The sequence below is a fragment of the Conger conger genome, chromosome 2, assembly GCF_963514075.1.
Source record: "Conger conger chromosome 2, fConCon1.1, whole genome shotgun sequence".
Classification (NCBI taxonomy): Eukaryota; Metazoa; Chordata; class Actinopteri; order Anguilliformes; family Congridae; genus Conger; species Conger conger.
In genome coordinates, this window is record NC_083761.1 from 2,248,112 (window position 1) to 2,272,490 (window position 24,379).

The 24,379-nt window shown below is 47.4% G+C and overlaps 1 protein-coding gene across 4 annotated transcripts in view; it reads left to right on the forward strand.

Annotated features, from left to right (window-relative positions):
* The first annotated feature begins 10,693 nt into the window (after positions 1–10,693).
* LOC133116798 (EH domain-binding protein 1-like) overlaps positions 10,694–24,379 on the forward strand; it is a 95,522-nt gene continuing 81,836 nt past the window's right edge. For 2 of the 4 annotated variants that reach the window (XM_061226754.1, XM_061226781.1), the window contains exons 1-2: positions 11,167–11,487; positions 12,338–12,801. In XM_061226754.1, the coding sequence (XP_061082738.1) occupies positions 12,698–12,801 (104 nt within the window). In that variant the 5' untranslated portion in view covers positions 11,167–11,487; positions 12,338–12,697. Of the gene's footprint in view, positions 11,052–11,166; positions 11,488–11,793; positions 11,925–12,337; positions 12,802–24,379 lie in introns of those variants that run through there. The other 2 variants (XM_061226764.1, XM_061226773.1) reach the window with 2 other exon arrangements.

Consider the following 24,379-nt stretch of genomic DNA (forward strand, 5'->3'; position numbering starts at 1 on the left):
GCCAAATGCCATTAATGTACCGTAATGCTGTGAGGACGCTGGTGTGTGTTTGGGGTGGAGAGGGATCACACCATCGCTGAAGGCAGATATTGTTTTTGGAATATTTTCCCCGGAGCTATGAGTCAGTTGTGTAGGAGGAAGAGGGGAGGAGGGAGGAGGGAGAGGCGGTTTGAAGGCGTGAAGGCTCTCGTTGCCTCTTCTTCCCCCTCCGGTTATTCTGTTCGTTCCACGTGCGTGGAGGGGCTCCTGACACCACAGGTGGTCGAAGATTCTCACCCCCATTTCAACACCGGGGTTCTGTATCATGAAGTAGGATTTACTGCGTTGAGGCCAGTTTATAGTCAGGCGATATATGATCCTTGTTTGTGTGAGTAAATGAGTACAAGGGTGTGTCGGATGTTCTCGTCCAATCAGACCCGGGATTGGCTGTCTCGCCTTAAACCTCATGGCCTCCATTCTGGCCAATCGGGTGAGGGGAAGTGGTGTCTGACATCCTCAAGCTGAGGCTCCACAGACAGGAGTGGAGGGGAGGTGTGTGTGTGTGTGTGTGTGAGTGTGTGTGTGAGTGAGAGTGAGTGTGTGTGAGTGTGTGTGTGTGAGTGAGTGTGTGTGTCTGTGTGTGTGTGTGTGTGTGTGTGTGAGGGGGGATGGGGGGGTCAGTGTTGTTTCACCTGTAAGTAATGAGAGAGCGAATGTTACCTCACTCCTCCATAAATCTCCCAGAGACCAGAGACCAGAGACCCCCCCCCCCGCACCCTGGCCCCCACACGGTTCCCCAGCTCCTGTGTTCAGTCCTGGGCGTCCCGTCGGCCAAGACAAACAGGCGCGAGAGCCTTCATTTCACCGCCGCTATGATCGACCTCTTTATTTTGGGATTTGAAAAAGAGAAATTCATAATCGACTGAATTCCTCTGCGATTGTTTGTCTTTTCTCGTTTTTCTTATTGTTGGAGCGCAGGCTCAGCAGTTCAGCAGCTCTGTGCGTCTGCGTCGTCCTCAGAACGCCTCCCCAAAATCACGAAGATCTTCCACTTCCTCTCCGAACAAACACAGCTCCCTGTGCATGTCCTGATTGGATAGCCTGAGACAGTGATGTGTCTTGATTGGACAGTTTATTATGACCGTACTGTGTCTTGATTGGACAGCCTATTGAGACAGTGCTGTGTCTTGATTGGACAGTTTATTGAGACAGTACTGTGTCTTGATCGGACAGCTTAATGAGATTGTCTCCACAGCAGGTGTGTGCAAAACACACAGAAATGTCTTTGTTACAACATACCTCAACAAACAACAAATGATCTATTAACAACAATCACAATGATGGAGTCCTATATGGCTTTGTAAGTGAAGTATCAACCAGTCCCAAAAAATAGGTGAGCAAATCATAGTTTATGAAATATACATTCAGCTCTGAGTGAATGTGGCTCATATCCAGTTTGCATGGTAGAGCACAGTGACACAGGAGGGAGTGAGTAGCACTGCTGGTTTTCATTATTCTCCACTAATCATGCATTGATTTAGACCTGGGAAATCAGACGGGTAAAATCTCTGGCCAAACAGTGAGGAATCAAAGAACAGAAAGTAATGCTACTGCAGCATTACTGAGGGTACACTTTGAGTCTCCTGTTTCAGCGCTTATAAAATCTTAAAAAACAAAAACACGATACCTCTGTGGTATCCTTTCCTGAAAAATATTGAACTAATATCTAATTTGCCCAGGGATGTGGCTCTAGGCATGCTAACAGGCAAAGGATTACGGATTCTGTGTGTGTAAAATAACTCTCAAAGCTGAACTGGCTCCTGTAACCAAAGAGCAATTTTAGTGTGGGTCAGGAACACCTAAGACCAACACTAACTGTATTTCCACGGTTGTGACGGGGAGCATATGGTCGACATTAGCAGGGAGGGTGAAAGGTGGGCCTCAAATCTCGTGTTGCCAGAAACAATCCGGAGTGGCGCAGCGCACATTTTTCCTCACGCTATTCTGGTTTTAGCATCATACAAACCGTTCAAATGCAATGCCATTACTCTTGACTCCATCTTCTGCGGAAACATGGGCAAAATCCTTCAAAATGGCCGCCGTTTTACATTCCAAGAGAGTTCACTCGCCCTCTCAGCTGGGTACCATATATACCAGGCTGTTTAATGCACATCTAATGCTGCTCATGGAGCTGGAAAATGATATTTTCATACTGGTACCACTCTCACGGGGAAAAAAAAGGCTTGGAAAAGTTCCTATGGATTGTCCTTAATCATGTGACCCTTTCCTTGACGATGACGTGTTGGGAGGACAAGCGGCCGTAGCAACCCATCCTTTGATGTGCTCTCACACAGGGGGTTAAACTAGGCCTAGATGACACGGCATCTATCTGAAAATAGTATGACGGTGCCCAGTCAATATCAGGTTGGATGGTTGACCTGTGACAGAAGAAAACAAACATCTAAGGGGGGAACTTCACTGCTGCAGCAACGCTCTGCGAACAAAAATGTACCGATGAAATGTATTCATCACGCTTCAGCCGTAACAAGCTCAAAAACGAAATTCTGAAATATATTTTCTGAAGCTACTGTGAAAAACTGTAGGCCTACGTCTGCATTCTAAGCCTCGACTTAGGGCAGCCTAGGACCCACAAGGTCGGTGGTTCGATCCCTGGTGTAGCCACAATAAGATCCGCACAGCCGTTGGGCCCTTGAGCAGGGCCCTTAACCCAGCATTGCTCCAGGGGAGGGTTGTCTCCTGCTTAGACTAATCAACTGTACGTCGCTCTGGATAAGGGCGTCTGCCAAATGCCATTAATGCAATGACTCCCTGCGTGTCAGGTCACGGGCAGAAACTTCCGCTCCTCAAGCCGACGCGCTGAATTTGGACCCGCTTCACAGTTTTAGTTGTGCAGATAACCACAGGGAAATGGCTTTCATCTCTGAAGCACGAATTTTCCCGCTACTACTGCTAATCGTTAATCAAATAGGCTTTGCGTTATTTTATCGTTCTTTTGATCCCATTTCAGACGCAGATAAAATCGAGATTCTGACATGAGTGGAAAAATAAGCTAAGACATAACGCGAGTTGTTGAGCTACTGCGAATCATTAATCAAATGTTTGCGTTATTTTTTGCTCTTTTGTTCCCATTTTAGACGAAGATAAAATCCAGATTATGACATAATATTTTTCCTTCGTTGAGCAGCCTGCACAGTGAGCGATAAGGACTCGCAGATGGGCCGTCTTCAGGCAGCAGCGGGCTTCAATTTCCTGCATCGGGCCTGCGCTGCCGGCTCTCCTCCAGGCGAGGGATTGAGCGCCGTGGGCCGTGATGAATGCGCTTTTTCAGAGCAAGAATGTCACCTCCGCATTGTAAACCCACTCGGGCTTTGTGTCTGCGAGCTGATGTGGCAGATTTATACCCTTTTTCATGAGGGACGCGTAACAGCAACGAAAAAAAACAACGACCTTCCCTTTTGTTGTACAGAATTGACTGTTGGTAATTTGTGCGCAGAGGTTAAATTGTCGCCACGGAGGGACGCTAAATAATCGACGGCTATAAAAGCTCAATACGGGGGGGAAAAAGTCATCTGAAAATCGGGCTTTATCCCTGACCACGGCGCGGCTCTCTCCGCTTTCTTCGCCGTGGCAACTGCCATGAATCAGGAGCTAGAGGACGGAGAATTAAATCGATTCAAGCCTCCCTCCTACTTACCAGTAACGTTAACTCTCCGCCGTCGGTTTATAAGGGAGATTAAAAGCAGAGATGCAGGAAAGCACGATGCTGACATTTAAAAAAAAACGTCTGCACTCCTTTATACTAGCGGTCTAGTTTGGCCCGATTTCAAACGGATATACAGTATAATGCATACGGAATCAGGAGGACCACAAAACCATAACAGCTTACATAAGGCAGTCGTAAGGTCATTCAGATTGCCAGAAATAGCCAAAGTCGTTTAAAAAAAAATCCCCCCTGGAGCAACATGGGGTTAGGGGCCTTGCTCAAAGCCCCAACAGTTGCACTGATCTTATTGTGATTACAATGGCGCTTGAACCGCCAACCTTCCTGATCCCAGTCAAGCACCTCCACTCGTCACTGGGAACAGTGGGGAGGAGACAGTGGATACTCAGGGTGAACCACTGGGTGGGACTATATTACAATAGTACAGTGCTCAGGTAACCTCACCTGAACTACTTCAGCAAATACCAAACTGTATACATGGACCGTATGTGAAACAGTTAAATGGTGACGTGATGTAACATAGCCTACCCTGTGAACAAGTTATCCACCTGTTTCTGTGTTTGTTCTGTAGCTCTCTCTCTCTCTCTCTCTCTCTCTCTCTCTCTCTCTCTCTCTCTCTCTCTCTCTCTCTCTCTCTCTCTCTCTCTCTCTCTCTCTCTCTCTCTCTCTCTCGCTCTGTAGGACAATCGAAAAGACTGCCTCGCGTCAGTTGGACAGTGCGTTGATGCTGGGAGGAATACTGAATGCTGATTTCTCCCGACGTATCGCAACTCCCCGTCCGTCACAATCAATTTATTCACGCACTCCTCGAGTGCCAGATTCTGTCACCTTGCTGTCAATTAGCCGATCGAAAAGAACAAAGAGGAGGGTCTCGTTCCTGATAAATAATTTGTTTCTCTGCTTTTAGAACTGAGACATCATTTATATCTGTGTGGCGTGAAAGACGGGATTTCCCCTGCCGTTGGGGACTTGCGCTCTCTCCTTTCATCTCGGAGCGCAATTTTACGGAATAAAATGCGCGCGGACACACAGATACCCATAAGAACGCGAGAGAATCTCGATGCTAGCGGATTGATTACGGCGTCCCAGATTTAGTGCTTATCTGGGGTTGAGAGACGTTTTGACATAAACAGGCTAATAACCTGGGTACGTCCAAGTCGGCGAGAAACCTTTTATTTCTCAACCAAATATTCTGTCCAGATTCTGGCTTTTGCTCACTGGGTTTCCGTGATCAAAGCTCTGACATAGTAAATTACCTCTGCTGGTTGCCTAAACTCAAGACTCGGCGTCTCTTTCACACTCATACAAATAGTCTTTTATGTTTTTTTATCATGTTAAAATCTCTGTGATCTTCTTATTTAGGGTTGCAAATCCAATTCATTGTATGGAAATGCGCTATACGGTAAGGTGTCGGAAGAGAGATGGAGTGCTTGTGTACCCGACTGCTCACGTGTGTGTCTCAACTTGACTTCATGGTGAGACAGGAAGACTGTGATACCTTTTTAGAGACCGACTGCTGAGTTTCAGCGCACCACAAAAGGGCCTTTATGCACTTTATGTAACATAACAGCGATTTGTGTACAGCATGGGGAAGAATTTAGCGGAGTTAAAAAAGAAACTCATCCTCCGTTTCTGTCTCTCTCTCTCACAAGGAAACGGTCGATGTGTCCTCCGGGCGTTATTCAGCAGAAGAATGTAACCTCGTACGCTCATGAGACAGCAGAATTGCTCGCAGTGAAATATCAATATGAGGCTATGAAACGGCGTCTGTTCTCTCTCTGTACTGCTTTGTCCCTGGACCCCCACGCGAAAACCGCTCGCTAAAATTGAGGTCTGATGTTCTGCCGGTCTGAGGTCCGACGCGTTTCCATAAATCATCGTCACTTCTTGTCGTTACTTGTGAATGTAAAACAGCGAAAAAAAAAGACTCGAGTGTCCGTGAGACCTACCTGGTTAAATAAAGAATAAATCATAATGATAATTTTAAAAAATTAAAAAACGGACAATAGGCTGACCACTGAAAGGCCTCTGGGGAACTAACCGACATTCATTCATTCATTCATTCATTCATTCATTCATTCATTATCCTAACCCGCTGATCCCGAACAGGGTCGCAGGGGGACTGGAGCCTATCCCAGCATACATTGGGTGAAAGGCAGGAATACACCCTGGACAGGTCGCCAGTCCATCGCAGGGCACACACCATTCACTCACACACTCATACCTACGGGCAATTTAGACTCTCCAATCAGCCTAACCTGCATGTCTTTGGACTGTGGGAGGAAACCGGAGTACCCGGAGGAAACCCACACAAACACGGGGAGAACATGCACCATCCATGCCGCCATGTTATATTATGATACATCTGATTCATATTTTTCACTTTAAACATTTGCTTCAGTCAATAGAACACATCGGTGTTCAATTATGCTATATGTACAGGCCTGTCTGATACATATGTTTCATTTTGAACATTTGCTTTGATAAATAATAAAGCAGCATCCAGTATTTGTGTGTGACTCCAGTAATGGTTTCCGAAAACTGTTACAAATTGGACAAATGCTGAAGATCCAGAAGTATGCTTATGGCGTATGGAACTTAAACCCAGGCCCGGTGCACAGCTTGTGAAATCAGAATAAATGTCGCTGTTGCACATTATCTTTGAACAACCGTTGCACACAAAAAAAAAACGTTTTGGCTGCTTGGCTCCCCTGAGAATCCCGTGCCGGGTGCTTGCAATCTGGAAACGTTAAAGGCGATGTAACACGCTCCAGGGGGGGGCGGTTTGTTGTTCCCATACGGCCATAACCTTAAAATGGCAGCACAAGAAGACCAGGCTCCCTGCTGGAGGGTTGGCAGTGCTGAGTTATTCGCTGTTTGTTGTGTCCAGTGTTAATTTAACTCCAACAGATTACATTTGAGTCCATTCGGGACTGAACTCGCTTTAAACACTGAACATTTTACTGTGTATGCACACAAAGTGACAGTTTAGCGACATTTTTGTTCTTCAAGGATCAAATTTCCCCTGAAATGTACCCTGAAAGTACAGCAATGTTTTCTTTGGGTACGAATGAGTACCTTTCCCAAGCAAAGAAGGTACAAATGTATTATATATTGCTGGCTAGCGGTACAATTGTATGTCCCCATAGGGTAGCACCCCTACAGCAAGCAGTAAGCAGTTTTTGTATCTTTATTTCTGAGCGGGTTAAGCAATTGCGCTTAGTTGCCATGGTGATTATTGGTCAGTGCAATGTAGGCCCAAACCCCCGGACCCTCCCTAACCCCAAATTATAACCCCCCCCCTCCCCCCCCTTCCCCCGACCAACACCTCCCAGAACAGTCACTCATCTCAAAGGAGTGTTTCACACCAAAGCAGACGGCCTGATGTTTTGACTGAGATCCCTGCCGGATCAAAGCATTCCGTAGCTCACAAGGGAGCGTCTCTGTAATCAGCCGACATCAAGCGGTTAAATCTACACAGGGAGGCTGTCAGACGCGTTCTCTTCAATTCCCCACAGCTAAATCCCCCATATCTTACAAATAGACATGCTCTTTTTTTTGTGTGAAACTTCTTGAAATGTTTACATCTGACTTTACCTGTCTTTTTCTCTGGTAAAACTTTTTTGGAAAAAAATAAATAAAATAAAAAATTGCTCTGAAATTCAGAAAACGGATGAAATAAAAATGATAAATAGGATTACAAGGGCTCTAGATCATTTGTCCGTCACCAATCTCATCTTCCAAAGGATTGCCAAAAATCTCCCACGGAAACGAGTGGAAATACAGCCCGTGGCTGTAAACAGTGACGCTCTCCTTGAAGCGGATGCGCCATTCATCTTCGCATTGTGACTGACTAACGAAGCGCTGCATTGCAGCAGTGTTAGTGATACAGGTAGGCATCTGCACTGGCTCTTTCACAGAAACATAACTCGCTTGCTGATGACCAGAGTGCACAGATCTTTAACCCTTTGCAGGGTAGGTTTTCTTGGAATGTTGTTTCCTTCTTCAATATTTTAAGTCAGTGTTCTAAAACTCCATCGCTTTCAATGACCAGTGGCGATCGTTCCATCAGAATACATCAAAAATTCTCACCCTATATTTCAGATATCACGCCATAAACAACAACGGCCAGGTTTATTCAATAATAACTTATTAATCTGACACTTTTATCCAAAGCAACTTACAGTTCATTAGACAAAGCAGGGGGCAATCCCCCCCTGGAGCAATGTGGGGTTAAGTGGCCTTGCTCAAGGGCCCAACAGCTGTGCAGATGCAGGCTACACCGGGGCTTGAACCACCAAAAACCCTCCAGGTCCCAGTCAAGCACCTTAGCCACAAGGCTACAGGCTGCCCCTTACAGTAAACAGTTACAGGGACCCATTTCTCTTCATGGTGGCAGTGTAAAGCCGCCCTCATTGGTCGCTGGTGTGATGTCACTCAAAAACGGGAAGCGTGAACTTTCACAGATGATTCCGTGAAATTTTTCTGTACTTCAAGAAGGAAATCACCTGACCATTGGAGATGTCAAAAATCCTGATTTACCGCAGGTTAAATTCTTCCACAGCAGCAGTGCACCCGGCAATAATAATAATAGAACAGAAATAATCTGAAATATGACATGTTTTGTTCTGTCACTTGTGAAAAATTGCCCCCGGTCTCTTTCACAAAGGGCCTTTTTTTTTTAATTGTTCGTTCCAATGTTTACACGAGATTAGGAGAGATGCCTTATCATGTCTTTGTTTTGCTCACATTGGGTGTGATGTGCAACGTGCTGTGCTTGGTCCAGAAATCGGCACACTGTTTTGGCAGCGCAGACATAATCCCTTCCTTTCCCGAAGAGACTCGCGGGGGTCATGGTCCCAGAGCGGCTAAGAGGAGGCGCAAGGAGAGGAGGCGGGGGGGGGGGGGGGGGGAATGAAGTCAAGGTGAGGGCAGCCCATCCCGTGCCTCAGAAACCCAAACAGAGAGGACAGGTTGTGTGGACGGGGCCCTCCTGACCAATTTATCCTGCATTAAGTCTCATTATCCTCCAGTGTTCTGCTTACAGTGGGAGGTAAGGAAGTCAATTTTATTCATAAGTAATAATAATAATATATCAAATGTATTATGTGCTTTTCAGTGAATGAATAATCTCAAAGCACTACCTGAAAAGATAGATCAAGGGATTTAGGGCAAGATAAAAACAAACAAAAAAATGTTTGAAACAACAATAGCTCTACCAAAGTGCTGTACAAAATAATATGTGTCATATGCAAACATGAATCACATTGGATTGGACAAACATAAACAAATGCACTCTTTACATTTAAACATGCTGGACCAAAGAGGGGAGTTTTGAGTGTAGATTTCAAAGGAAATATGGACGAGACAGACCGTATGGGCAATGGTAATCTGTTCCACAGCCTTGGGGGAAAATACTGAAACTAAAAAACTTCCCCCAGGACTTTGGAACAGCCCAGAGGAATCTGCAGGGATGGTTGGGGAGTGACGGTGAGTGTAATTTATATCAGCATTACCCAGAATGCCACGCTCAGTGCTGTAATTTGAGTGACAGCGTGAGGAAGTGGACTCCATCCTCGTTAGGGCCATGTCCTGAGGGACACTTCGGCTCAGACCAATCAGAGGGCAGACAGCAGGACCTACGGACTGCATTACCCAGAATGCCACACGTATGGACCTGCTAATCAGGGGAATTAAACGGGAGTCAAGGAGTGAGAGGCAGAGAGACTGTGTGTGACAGAGAGAAAGAGAGAAAATAATGTGTGTGACAAAGAGAGAGAGAATGTGTGTGTGAGAGAGAGAATGAGAAACTTGGCAAGAATTCACAAAGTTTTCTGCTGTACTCGACCTAAAGTAATGTGCAGCATGTGGGGAAAAAAACAAATAAATTCTCAGAAGTGAAAATGAAAACCGAAAAATAAAGTTTTTCTGTCATTTTTATCAAGATACATGAATTCATTCATTTTACACATGCAGATTGTTTTATGTTTTATTCTGGAAAAGCAATAATACCTTGTTCCTAGTGGTGGTGACTGGGGAAAGAATGTAACAGCAAGACATCAAACATATTTAAAAGATTAAAAACAACAACCTCAAAACAGGATACTGTCTGCTCTTGGATATTGGTCACACTTGGCCTCCAAAAAAGTTAAAGGTGTGAACAAGCCTTTTGAGATTTGAGAGGTGTGATTTGAACCTTGAATTTCAAATACAGAATCCACAAAAGACTTTCACTGCCCCCTTTGTAAGAGGTTCAGACCAATTTCCTGAAGCCGCCTGCTTGCTTCTTATCAGCAGATTTCATGTAAGTTCCATGCCATGCTATTAGCTCAGGAGGTAAGAGCAGTTAGCTGGCAGGGTTGCTGGTTTGATTCCCTGCCCTGGTTATATTGAAGTGTCCCTGAGCAAGACACATAACCCCCAATTGCTCCCAACGAGCTGGTTGGTGCCTTGCATGGTAGTGTGCCTGTGAATGGATGAATGAGTCAATTGTAAAGCACTATATAAATGGAGTCCATTTAGCAATGTTATGTGTACAATTGTGTGCTCCACGCTTGTTGTATCTGCTCTGTGTCAAACCCTGTTCTAGTGGGACAATGCTTTCAGAAGAATAGCAACAAAACTATAGATCAGTCATTGTCTAGCAGAAAACGTTGTAAAGTGTGTTCAATTCTAGTGCAATGCACAGGTAGGTGGTGTCCAGGTGTCGGTAGAGGGCGCTGTTCGGTTCTGGACCATGTAAAACCGTAGTGTAAAACCAATGCCCCCCAGGGCAGTGTGGGGATTCTGATTATGGGAGGCGCTATCTTTCAAACGCGCCATTGCACACCGAGGTGGTGACTTCCTTTAGTCATTAAAGATCCGAGGGAACTTTTGGAAGGAGGGAATTGCCAAACGACCAGCCCCACTACAGTTCATTGGCTGCTCAACCCTTCCTCTGACCTACCTTTTTTGCCGTCACTGCAAAAAACTGAGCTGGTCTTCTACTTGAGATAACTCATATACCATACGTAAACGCGTTTTCGTGGTGAAATAACTTGCTTTGAAATTCTCCCTGCCTTTTTTTGTATCTAAAGTCCCGCCCCGTTGCAGTGGAGACCAATGAATGGGTACTTATATCTGCGTGGACCACTTAAAACGCGAGCCTCCCGTTGTTCCTAAAACTTAATTTATAGGCCTAGATGATGAAAGGCATTTTGCCTGGACGTTTTACTTGGTTCGTCTGCTAGAAAACTGCATTTAACCGCCAAGATTGTCTTTCCAGAAATCCAATAAAAGTAGGTTGGTTATACTGATAATAAATGCGTAAAAATCGATGCGTAAGACTCTGGTAAGTAAATATTTATGAGACTTCATGAAATAACCAATGGCGAATTCCCGGGGGCGTTTCCTTAAATCTTATTAGTTAGCTAATGTTTTGAGTGAATCGATTATGAGTGGGGAGATGCTGATGGGGGTTTGATTGTTAAGTTTTTAGCCGGAGGTTTTTTGAACCGGGCTAGCGTTAGCCAGCTAGCTTTCTACTGACTCACACTGGAAGGCACTTTTTTGTTGTTTTAATACAAGAGTAACAGTATCAAATAAGCACAGCGCTAGCTGGTAACGCCATCCGGCTGCCTTAAAACTGAAATGGCTGATGATATATTAGCTAGCTATGCGCACTGAAGTAGCCAGTTAGCAGGCTGACAACTGCAATGCAGTCGGACAGTAACGTGCTTGCTAGCAAGTCAGTGTAGTCATAATTTGCGTAATAAATGACTGGGAAGGTAAGTATCTGAACGATTTGGATAGTAATTGTTGCTAGCATTGCTTTACTGGTGTCAAGCTGTTGGTCGTGTGCCTAGCATTCGAGCTCAAAAGTTTCACTAAATTGTGGCTAGCTAGCTGTGTTGCGTGCTAGCTAGATTAAGTTAAACTAGCTCGCTAAGTGGCTGGTATTTACAAGTCAAGGTTCAACGACCCGGGTTTCTGACAAATGTGTCATTGTTTTCGCTGGCAAACGTTAGATTATTAACTTTAGTTGTCTGAATTACTACGTGTCCGGCTAAATTGCTCCTCCTGTAACGCTTGCTGCCGGCGTAACTTGCTAATAATAGTAGAGCTATGTGGTTAGGCAATTAGCTAGCAAGCTAACGCCAGAGTTCCTTTAAATCGACGACTAACCAGCAAGGCAGGACTCCCAATGGCGCTTCCCTTCCCAACAGTAAGCTTGGGCTGGTCTGTTTGCATTTTAGTTTGTTGCCTTTTTACCTTTAACAATCAGCGCTTCGGCTAAGAGGGAAATTACTCATTGGTAACTTCTACACCGCTTGCCAACTGGCGACTGAATAGAACTCGTGTGAGAAGAGTATTTTGCAATGAGCTTGTTGACTTTACATTGTAATTAATAATTACATGCACCAAGTAGTTATTTAACGATTTGCTTGTTATTACAGGGAGCTTGTCAGCTTCAGCCCGCCAGCTATAGTATCTGTCTACGACTACAATTTGGAAAAACTTTACCGGGGGGCATGCTATCAAACATTTGCTTTTTTTGTGTGGAAAAGTCTGCGTTCCCCCTGGATCTTCACATTTGGCTGCTGTATAATTGTTTGTTTTTGTTGTTTTTAATCGCAGGTAAACGAACTCTGGACACGTGACATTTTGTGAATCGGGAGAAAAGATTATTTGGGATTTTCGCCTTCTCCGCAGAGCCATGTACGCTCATGTCAGACTCGACAGTCATCGCGAGGAGAATGTGTCACCTCGTTTACGGCTATCCTGACGTCCTGAGGAGTCATGCCGCCTGATCTAGCGACGCCACTGCGAGAGGATTTGTTCTAATTTTAATTTGTCTTTAAACCTGAATAATGCGTGCGCACAAAACGATGACCGTGTTTGGATACTGCTAGAATTCCAACGCGAAGAAGAAGAAGGAACAACTGCGAGGAAAAGAAGGGGGAAAAAAAACGAAATAATCCCGTCACCCAGAGAAATATGGCTTCGGTGTGGAAAAGATTGCAGCGTGTGGGCAAACACGCGTCCAAGTTCCAGTTCGTGGCGTCCTACCAGGAGCTGATGGTGGAATGTACAAAGAAGTGGTGAGTAGCGTATTGTAGCGCTGAAAGGGCTACATGTGTTAACGCACCGTATGTCCCACATTCCTGGGAAACGTTCATACAGGAATGCTGAGTTGGCCCTTCCGCTTTGACTGGGAGTGGCGTGAACCGTGGTGCTCCACTCTATGCGCTGATTTTGCCGCTGTCGAGACCGTAACGAACGGATTCTCCCCCCCCCCCCCCCTTAGACCAGTCGACCTACGCTTGACGCGTAATTGTAGGCAAAATTATATACGGGACAGTTCATTCGACATAAATTAACAACAGTTACAATAAGCGGAATGCTTCACAGACATTGTTGATGCTCAGAATTCCTAAAGTAACTGTAGTGCTAGCCATCCATAGAAGAGAACCAGTACCGGCGAGACGACAGAAAAGTATTTGTTTTTATTACATCGTTTCTTTGCTAACATTAGTTAATTTCAGACTTGAACGTGTACATTCAGCGAACTTTGTGATGTTATGTAGCCTTTGTTTGCTAACAAATCGCCCTGCTATGGCCTTTGGGTGTAAAGTCTCCGTTTAAAGGATCTCGGACCATTCCGCATACCTGACCTTTATCATCTGCGCAGATGTGGTTGAGGCGGGGCGGTTTCCACGTACACGCAGCCCATGTGTTGCTTCCACCCTGCCGTGTTGGGATTGTCCTCTTCACTACCCTGGGATATGTTCTGCTACCCATATCCTGACGATACATATCATCATTATAGCTGTTTCTTGTCTCAAAGTTTTACCTGGCATTTTTTTCATGTATTGAATATTTTCCCAGTAGAATATAACGGTTAGGGAAGTGAGCTTGTTACAATTGTGTAATTATAATGTATCATTTGTTATTTAGCTAATGCTTTTATCCAAAGGGACTTACAGTTCATTAGACTAAGCAGGAGCCAATCCCCCCTGGAGCAATATGGGGTTAAGGGCCTTGCTCAAGGGCCCAACAGCAGCACAGATCTTATTGTGGCCATACTGGGACTTGAACCGCCGGGTCCCAGGCATGTGGCAGCTATGTGGCCTCTTGGCTTGTGGCTAGAGGGTTGTGAGTTTGATTCCCAGGCGGGGAACCACTGTACCAGAGTTTCTCCAGCTATGTCTATGGGGTGTCTGAGGAGTGCTGAAACTGAATGAACTTTTAACAGACCGAATGCTGTGCACTTGTGTTCCATGTTTCTCAGAGTGACTGAGTGAGAGTGACTGAGTGAGAGTGACTGAGTGAGAGTGACTGAGTGAGAGTGACTGAGTGAGAGTGACTGAGTGAGAGTGACTGAGTGAGAGTGACTGAGTGAGAGTCACTGAGTGAGAGTCACTGAGTGAGAGTCACTGAGTGAGAGTGACTGAGTGAGAGTCACTGAGTGAGAGTCACTGAGTGAGAGTCACTGAGTGAGAGTCACTGAGTGAGAGTCACTGAGTCAGAGTCAGATTATTCGTCATGATTATGGAAAACATGAGATTTATTTTCCCGGTGTAGTACCACAGATTATCAAACAACGACCGCAACGTTCACAACAGCAGCTACTGCCACGACAACTAACATTTCATGACGACGACAACTAACATTTCGTAACAATCACAACAAACATTTCATGACAACAGCGAGTATTTAACGGCAGTGACATAGGCAGGTGGGTTGCTGCTTCATGAGCCGAGTGCACATCGCACACGGTGTTAAAGAGTGCGTGAAGTGCAAACTAGGATAGGACCGTGCGATGCGACGAGACAAACTGCACACAGTGCTAATGGTGTATTACTTCATTGTCCTAGTATGGCTGGAATTTAAAAGTGCTACAACAGTCGGGAGGAAGGACTGTCTGTGTCGTTTTGTCTTTGCCTTGGGATGAATTATCCTGCCAGTTCTGGTTGTGATGATTTAACTGGTTCAAGGGGTGGGTTTGGTCTGATTTGATGCGGTCTAATTTTGAATCCCTTGTCACAAGGGTAGATCATTTTATGTTAAAATTTTTCAGCTCAAGGATCGTGTCTCTCACAATCCATTCCCCCTCAGTAAGAGAGATTATTAGGCTGCTGATCTACAGACCGAGGTTTCCTGCTAAGGACAGTGATCAGGGTCTTATTGCTCATGGAGTGTGTGTGATGTCATTCTGTGTCTCCTACGCAGACGTTTTAACAGGAAGGAATCGGCAGCTTTGATGCGCCAGAATTCATGGAGTGGAAACCGCGCCCTCCTGGTGCAACTGGTTTGCTATCCGGTAGGGATTTGGCGTAGACCGAGTGACCAAAACTCAGCTTCCCTACTGAGCCATCTCAAAATAGCGGCAACGCTAAACTTTTGACAGAACCCCTGGAACTGTCAGTGGGTGACGTAGTGTTCCAATTTTAGTAATTTTATGGAATGTATACTTCAAGACGAGTTTGTACAGTTATGAAGAATCGACAGAATTATGGAAAAGGTGAATGTTGATGTCAGCTGGTTTAAAGCGGGCCCTTGTGCCGGGAGGCGGCCTAGCTGCCCGCTTCTCCTGGGTCCGGTGTCCGTGGCGTGGAGGCTCCTAGCCCTTTCACCCCCGACGGAAAAACGCGGGATTACCGGGTCGTTGCTTTGGTGCGAACGGTGCTGATCGAGTCCGGGGTGAACCGGCCTGTTTGGACACGAGTATCGGCACCTGTTATGCGGAGCCCTGCACCCCACACCGACGGTTCAGTCAGGCCGGGCGCAGGTGGGGCGCAGGCCGGGCGCAGGCCGGCTGGTTACGCCCCCGGCCGGTCACGATAAGCAGCGCGCGTCGTTTCACGTGCGCAGTGATTTCAGCGGGAGGGACGCGCTTAACGAGGAGGTGAGGAGAGAGCCTTCAGGGGCGATCCTCCGCTCCGACGCTCTCGCTGTGCCGTGCGGACAGACCGCCCCGGGATTCTTATCTGTCAGCTCTGTTATTGCGTCGGGCGGAGAGGAAGCAGCCCCCGCCACTGCAGTGGATCCGGCGTGTTTGAGGTCGGCTGGGTGATTCACTGAGACGCACCTCACGCGCGGGTATCTGCAGAGCTGAGCGAGGGGGAGCAGGCGAGGCAGAGTGCGTGGGATTCTCACGCCTCTGTGATTATCTGCGTTGGTGTACCACCTGGCAGCGCAGGTTAACTCAGCATATAGAATAGAGAAGAGAACTTTATTGTCCGGCAAAGGCCCCTGAAATTTCTCTCTCGCCTTAGAAATGGTAAATCTATACATGCTGACCAAACACGGTGAAACTATGCTAAATAACGGCTCACCTGGTTTTATACGGCTTATCTTTATGAAAGAAGCACTCAGAAGTGATGTATATGAAACGTTTGCTGTTTGCTGTTGTGTGAAGTGCCTGGGATTTCAGGCTGGCTGCTTCCTAAAGTGTTAAGTTCAGCGATAGATGGTGGCATTTGTAATGGTTTTCTCACTCAGAGAAAACCAGCAGCAATGTGTATCACCCACCTGGGTGATGCAACGGCAGCCATTTTGTGCCAGAACGCTCACCACACACCAGCTGAGGTGGAGAGGGAGATAAACTTTCGCCAATTAAATCGGGATGATTTGGTGGCAAGTTGAAAGAGCCAGGTTTGGGGTTAGCAAGGAACTCTTTGTGACAAGTTTGATGGGATTCTTAATGACCACAGTGAGTCAGGGCCTCTTATCGTCTCATCTGAAAGACGTCTTCTACTGCACAGTGTCCCCATCACTGTACTGGGGCGTTGGGATGTATTTGAACAGAGGAAAGATCGCCCCCTACTGGCCTACCAACACCAGCGGCTTCCCAGGAGGTCTCTCATTCACGTACGAACCACCTGCTTCACTTCAGCCATTCAGTTTAATTTCCCATTGTTCTGGCCGGATTCCTCAACTTGGTGTGGCGGTACTCCTCCCAGAAGTATGCAGCTTTCAGAAAAAATGCTTTCCAACCATATGACCGTTTTACGGATGAAGGCCTCCCCAAAGATAATCCGGTGATGACCGTGTCTCATCTGAAGTGAAAGCAGCTGTGTTATTAACCACAGTCGTCCGTTTATGTCAAACCGACTCTTTAACTTGAACTCGGTTTTCTGCGTATTTACTTTCTGTGTATTTACTTTCTGTTTTCCCTCTCGCGACCGCTCGTTTAAAATTTGAATCGTAACAGAGTTCCATTGTGCGGCGTTTCCTATGCCGGCTGCCGGGGGGATGTTTTCCAGTAGCCGGAGCGCTGCTTGTCAAGCCACTGTTGTTCTCACTTAAGCGCAGCTGGGGCGTTATGTTTTCCAGATAACAGCCCGGCGACCGCTTGCCAGCGCGTACCACAGGCCGAGAATGCTCTCTCCGGCTCCAGAGAGAGCTCGATGATTGATTCCTTTCGCACGACGTTGCGTGCTAACGAGCCAACAAAGCGAGACAAGCGCCGATTGTTCGTGGCGGTTGGGTCGCTATTCTGCGAGATCTCCGTAGTAATTCGGCAATAACTGACCAGTGGTTTATATGGTTGATTACACGGCTGCCCGTCGTGTTTAAACTCTTATGAAATTGAATCTAAAGTTCATTGTGTGTTCCCTTCTCGTATTTGCTGTACCCCCTGTTGAGAATTCATGTGGATTTGTGTAAAAACTGCTGTTTGTTTAAGATCAAGTTAAAGTTCTTCATTGTTTAACCTAATTGGCTGTATTGTGAAACGCCTTCATTGGCAGACGTTGTTGTTGGCAGCTGTCATCAAGGAGACTGGAAAACTCTCCGTGCCCCCTTTGCTGAGGAAATGCATGCGTTTGTAGCCAGTCTGTCAGTACGGTCTTACGCTGGGAGGAGACGCGTGAGATGCGTTTTGATAAAAGCAGGTAATGGTAGACCGAAAGCAGTCTTCAGACAGACACAGATGTCACGTTGAGATTATGTGTGTGTGTGTGTGTGTGGCGCTAAATAGCCTACCACGCGTGTATGTGTTCAATCAGAATTACTGTGGAGAGTGCAGGGATGGTAGCCTGCCTTGTTTGAACGGTACAGGTCACCTGTCACTGCAGAAGGTGGTTGAGAAAAGTGAAAGTAAATAAATGTAGCCTAATAACTGGACTTTGTCATTGTTTTCTCTCTAAAGGTGGAATACTGTAGTGAGTGGGAACTGAAGTCAGTGGGAGTGTTAAGACCGGGATCTCTGATTGGTTGGCCTGCAAATGTTGTGTTCAGACCATGATCTCTGATTGGTTGTGTCGTGGTGTTTCGAGAAGCTTTTCAAAGTTCAAACTGGGATTTCTTAATTAGTCACATTGTAACTGAAAGTAATACCAGTGTGTGAGTAACAGTTCACCAGATGTTGAAAACACCAACAAAATATTACTGGGCTTCTAGCCAGAATGGGTGATTTATTATAATTTTTTAAAGCCATAATTGGGCTGGTTTATTATGGGATGGCAGCATTCTTGTGATGTTGTCTAAACTGGTATGGCCTGTGCATCACGACTGTTCCCAAAACCATGAGGGGATTGTGTCGATCTCTTGGGATTGCCCTCAAACCAATCAGATCACTCGCTCGTTGTCTTGACAATACAGTTGCTCACACAGAATTCTAAATGCAGTGAGTCATTGGGCGTGAATGACATCACCGTTTTGGGAATAACATCGTCGGGAAGTGTTCACACCCGTACAGCTCCTACACCTGGCCCAGGGTGCACCTGTGTAGGCACACTTGCTCTATGGTACTTTAGTGTATTGCATGCCCACTTCCGGGTCTGCACACTTACCTGCTGTCGCGTATGACACAACTTGTATTGGGCTTGCCTACTCAACCGTAGACAAGTGCGCTGGTTTGGACAGTGCCCTTGTCTTTTCAGCGCATAAGTAGACTGACTTGTACCCTCTGCCATGGAGCTCAGTATGACACTTGAAGCCCTTGTGTGGTTATCTCGGTCTGGCAGTGCCATGCGCGCAGGGGCTGGAGATGGTGTCATTGTGCTGGAGTGCGTACTCAGCCTGTCTGTCAGCTCTGGAGGTTAACCCTTTTAAGGTCTCACATCACAAATATCTGATTTTCTGTGTTCCTTACACCCGGCGTACTGTCCTTCTCTCAGTGAAGCCTGGAAGGCAATCTGCTGCCTCCAAGACTGCAAACAGCCTGCGGGTTCGGCTCAACCAGTCGCAGTTTTTCTTTAATGTTAGGTTCCTGAGCTAGCAGGGTTGCTAATCTTCCACTATAGGTTCCCTAGTTCTTAAAAGCATTCGTAACTGAACGTTCCAATGCTGATGTCACAGTCACTACTGGTGACTGAACGCACCAGAGTTCTAGAACACTGACTTGGGAATTTTGAGTGGGAACATTCCGACTAGGGCGGCCTGTAGCGTAGTGGTTAAGGTACATGACTGGGGCGGCCTGTAGCGTAGTGGTTGAGGTTCATGACTGGGGCGGCCTGTAGCGTAGTGGTTGAGGTACATGACTGAGACACGCAAGGTCGGTGGGTCTAATCCCGGTGTAGCCACAATAAGATCCACACAGCCGTTGGGTCCTTGAGCAAGGCCCTTAACCCTGCATTGCTCCAGGGGAGGATTGTCTCCTGCTTAGACTAATCAACTGTACGTCGCTCTGGATAAGGGCGTCTGCCAAATGCCATTAATGTAATGTAATGTAATGAATGCAGGCTCTCGGTCAGGGCTGTGTAGGGCTGTAGATTACCCAGGCTCTCTCAGGGCTGTGTAGGCCTGTAGATTACCCAGGCTCTCTCTCAGGGCTGTGTAGGGCTGTAGATTATGTGCTTGCATGCCAGTTAAGTTGCAGTGCGTCCACAGATGCAGCCCTTCTCTCCTGTGGGGTGTTTGTCACCATTCGACAGCGATGGTGTTTAATGCACTGCCCGGTCTCCAGTCCGGCGTGTTCTGCCAGCGTTCTTGCACTGGCTGTATTGGTTATGGGGATTTTAGGAGTTGGAGTGGATGCTGGACAGCTGTTCTCATGAGGAGCCCGTGTGAAATCAGCCCTGCTTCTCTATCCTCTCTCACACTCGCTCCTTTTTCTGCCTTTCAAGCTTTCTCTTTCACTTCATCTCTCCGTCACTCACATGCTCTCTCTTGCTCACACACCTTTTCTCTCTCTCTCTCTCTCTCTCTCTCTCTCTCTCCCCCTTCCCCATCGCTCTCACACTCACTCACTTTCACTCACTCTTTCTATCGTTCTCTCACTCACTTTACCTCTCCCTCCCTCCCTCAGCTCTGTGGGTCTCTCCCCTGTGTAATCCCACATCCTCTCTGTAAGAGAAACCCCCTGGAAAAGCAGTTTTTCTCTGGATCCATCGTGTCCGTCATTCCTCACAGGAAAACCGGGAAGGGCACCGCCATTCCGGCTCCGCTCACCGGTGTGTCGTTCTGAACGGGAAGCTCTGCCAGCCAGCAGGGACAGCTATCCGTTTCTGCTTTTTACAAATGTGTTCTTCCCCTCTCTCTCTGTCTCTCTGTCTCTCTGTCTCTCTCTGTCTCTCTCTGTCTCTCTCTGTCTCTCTCTGTCTCTCTGTCTCTCTCTGTCTCTCTCTGTCTCTCTCTTCTCTCTCTCTGTAAGTGCTTGTACAGTCCCTCTCACCCCAGCAGAAGATAATAACACAAAGGGCTCTTTAGTTCTCATTGAACGGAGGCGTGTTTAATGAAGGTCCTTTAGCGGTGCCATTCGACACTCCGCTGGAGGGGTTGCCACCGATAGGCTGCTAATTAACGGTGTTTCAGGCCATGGTGATGAATCGGGGAAATCGTGTGTTTTTATTTTCATTAAATGAAAGTCAGCCCCCACCTCCTCCTGCCTGTTTCTCAACCTTCCTCTGTTGCTCTGTTTTGTGACACCGTCTTGGGATTTTGGATGTTAGGGTGGCAAATGATTTATTACATTATTTCCCCACATACTCTTCCTGTTTTCCCATTGGAGCATTGTGGGATTGCCGTCTTAAAATAGAGTTTTCTAGAATAACAAACGGCAAATGACATCACTCTGAACTGGACAAGTTCATTTCCGTCGAATAAAACCAACTGACAAACACGATTGTGCTGGGTTGTTGAGGTGTGGTTTGTAGTAATATCTCGAGTATTAACCGTCTCGTATTAACCGTCTCGAGTATTAACCGTCTCGAGCATTAACCGTCTCGAGCATTAACCGTCTCGAGCATTAACCCTCTCGAGCATTAACCGTCTCGAGCATTAACCGTCTCGAGCATTAACCGTGTCGTTCCTCGCGCCCGATTGGCTGTCCCGGCTGTGAGGTGTATCACGGACGCCGCCTCCGCGAGGCTTAACCTCGGCACTCCCTTCCCGCCCGTTTAGCGTGTGCGAGTCTGCGGAAACGCTGCCCCCCGGTGGTCAGACGGCGCAGTGCGGGGCGCGGCGGTGAGGAGACGCCTGGACGCGGCGCGGGGCGGGGAGAGGGCCGGGGCGGGGGGAGCGCGCTCCCAGGGGGCCGTTCTGCACGCGCGGGGGCCCCGCCGCCGTCTCCCAGAGTCCCCTGCGCTCGACCATCCGCCCTGATCATCGCCCTCTTCCCACGTCCCCCCATCCCCAAACTCACCGCCAGCTGGTCTGCATTTGTGTGAGAAAGCAGAACCACATGCTCATCTACGCTATCTGGCACATTCTCACTCTCTCTGTCTCTCTCTCTCTTTTCTCTCTCTCTCAAACACACTCACTCTTTTTTCCTCTTTCTCTCATATAATCTTGGAATATTTATTGGCACCTGGGGGTTGCGTAGGAGGGTTTTTTTTGCATTTACTTTTTTTCTTTTTCCTTTACCTCATGTAGCAGTTGATTTATTGTCGATTGTGTATAATCAAATTTAATGGAATAATTTGCCAATAAATGTGCTCTCATTCTCTCTCTCTCTCTCTCATTCTTTCTCTCACTCTCACTCTCACTCTCACGGAGAATAATCTGAGGTCTGTCAGTCTCCTCTTTGACTCATGGTGCCGGTGACCCCGGCCGTGAGATGTGAGTGCTCCTCTCCTCTCCTCTCCTCTCCTCTCTCTGTGAGTGCTCCTCTCCTCTCTCTGTGAGTGCTCCTCTCCTCTCTCTGTGAGTGCTCCTCTCCTCTCTGTGAGTGATCCTCTCCTCTCTGTGAGTGATCCTCTCCTCTCTGTGAGTGCTCCTCTGCTCTCTCTGTGAGTGCTCCTCTCCTCTCTGTGAGTGCTCCTCTCCTCTCTGTGAGTGATCCTCTCCTCTCTGTGAGTGATCCTCTGCTCTCTCTGTGAGTGCTCCTCTGCTCTCTGTGAGTGATCCTCTCCTCTCTGTGAGTGCTCCTCTCCTCTCTGTGAGTGCTCCTCTCCTCTCTGTGAGTGCTCCTCTCCTCTCTGTGAGTGCTCCTCTCCTCTCTCTGTGAGCGCTCCTCTCCTCTCTCTGTGAGCGCTCCTCTCCTCTCCTCTCTCTGTGAGCGCTCCTCTCCTCTCCTCTCTCTGTGAGTGCTCCTCTCTGTGAGCGCTCCTCTCCTCTCCTCTCTGTGAGCGCTCCTCTCCTCTCTGTGAGCGCTTCCTGACGTGGGGCCTGCCCGTGTGGCCTGGGGCAGGCTGCGGGTGCCGTTCCCGGTGTTTGGTGTTTGTGTTTTTCTCTGCTGACGTTGGGCGGTAATTTGAGTGGAACGGGCCCTCCCTGCAGGTGCCGTCAGGCCTGCTGTCAGGCCCCCGCTCAGGGCAGGTGAAAAATGAGCCCCCCCCTCACGCCCTGGAACAAAAAACCTGCACTCAAACGTCTCCTCTGTGGGTGAAAAATACCTTTCTCCCTCAGGGAAAAGATCCGAAACTCACTGGAGGCTAATTGCTTTACTTCCTCCTGCTTTCCTTGTGTGTGTGTGTGTGTGTCCTTGCGTATATATATGTGTGTGTGTGTGTGTGTGTGTGTGTGTGTGTGTGTGTGTGTGTGTGTGTGTGTGTGTGTGTGTGTGTCCTTGCATATATATATATGTGTGTGTGTGTGTGTGTGTGTGTGTGTGTGTGTGTGTTAGGAATTGGCTCCCTTTGGCCCTGTTGGTATGAGTAAGATGTGATCGTCTTAGTGAAGCATCTTCTCTCTGTGAATTGTGATTCCGATCTCTCTCCATTTCTCCTCTCTCACCATCTGGCCCTCTCTCTCTCTCCCTTGCCTCTCTCTACCTCTCTCTCTCCTTAGTGATCTGGCAGTAATATGAATGATAATCGCGTTGGCGCATTCTGTGCTGTTAAATGCGGACCATATGTTGGGTCGTTATCTCTGGGCTCCGTTTGTAACACTCCTGCGTTAGAGTATCTTCCGTTTTAGTCATTTTTTTTTCTCTCCTCCTCGCTCCCACCCCTCCTCTCCCCCTCTCTCTCTCTCCCTCTCTCTCTCTCGGTATGTAAACCTCAGCCGTTTATTTTCTCTTTGCGGCTCATTTAGAATTTGCTGGATCACAGGTGCGGTTTTGCTGAAAGATGTGGGTTCTGTTGAACCTTTTGAAAAATAAATTGGGCCCCACAAGCCAAACGTCCCCATAAGGATGGTATGATGTGTCAGCACAGAAGGCAGCCTTTGACCATAGAGGCCCCGGGCGGGGGCGGACTGTGGATGGCCCCAGTATGCCGTACGGAAACATAACCACAGATATTACAGCGGACTAGATAACCAGATGGTCTTTTGGAGAGTTTAGAAATGCATCGGCACTTTTAGTGTTATGAACACCTAGTCCACAGTCTGGGTAATATACAGGGCAGTCCAACCTGGAGGTCTACGGTGCTGTAGCTTTTTACTACAACCCTAACAGAGCACACCTCATTCATCAGCTTGGAGCAGGACTGCCCACCCCTGTTACTGGAGATCCACTGTTCTGTAGGTTCTCACTCCAACCCTGACTAAGCACACCTCATTCAACAACAAGAGATCTACATTTAACTGCTAATGGGTAGAAACAGGTGTACCAAATTAAGGTTGAAATTGAACCCTACAGGATGGTAGATCTCCAGGAAAAGGGTTGGGTAGCCCTTCTCTAGCTGTAGAATGAGGGGTGCTTTGTTAGGGTTGGAGTGAAAACCTACAGGACGGTAGATCTCCAGGAGCAGGGTCGGGCAGCCCTGCTGTAATGTCTGTGGTGTAAGTGTTTGGCTCTGCGTTGGCAGTGACCAGCGCAGGGTTAATGTTGATGCAGGCTGAAGGCCTTGCTGTGCTGTGCTGTGCTGTGCTGTGGTGTCGCTGTGGTGTGGTGTCGCTGTGTGTGTGTGTGTGTGTGTGAGTGTGTGAGTGTGTGAGTGTGTGAGTGTGTGAGTGTGTGAGTGTGTGAGTGTGTGAGTGAGTGAGTGAGTGAGTGAGTGAGTGAGTGAGTGAGAGAGTGAGAGAGTGAGAGAGTGAGAGAGTGAGAGAGTGAGAGAGTGAGAGAGTGAGAGAGTGAGAGAGTGAGAGAGTGAGAGAGTGAGAGAGTTTCAGTTGAGCACTATCTACCCGTCGTACTGTAACTGCTGTGAATGCCCTTTGGGCTGAAAGATAACGCAGGCCGCTCTAAACGATCGTTTGGTGCGATGTGCTTTTGATGAGCGTCTCCCAGCGGGACGGGGAGAGGGCGTGAAGGTCTCGGGGCGCTGACGGTGATTTATGAGGGCGAGTGTGCGGCTGTTAACCTTCATCGCTGAGCTGCGTTATTCATCATCCTCATCCTCTTCAACA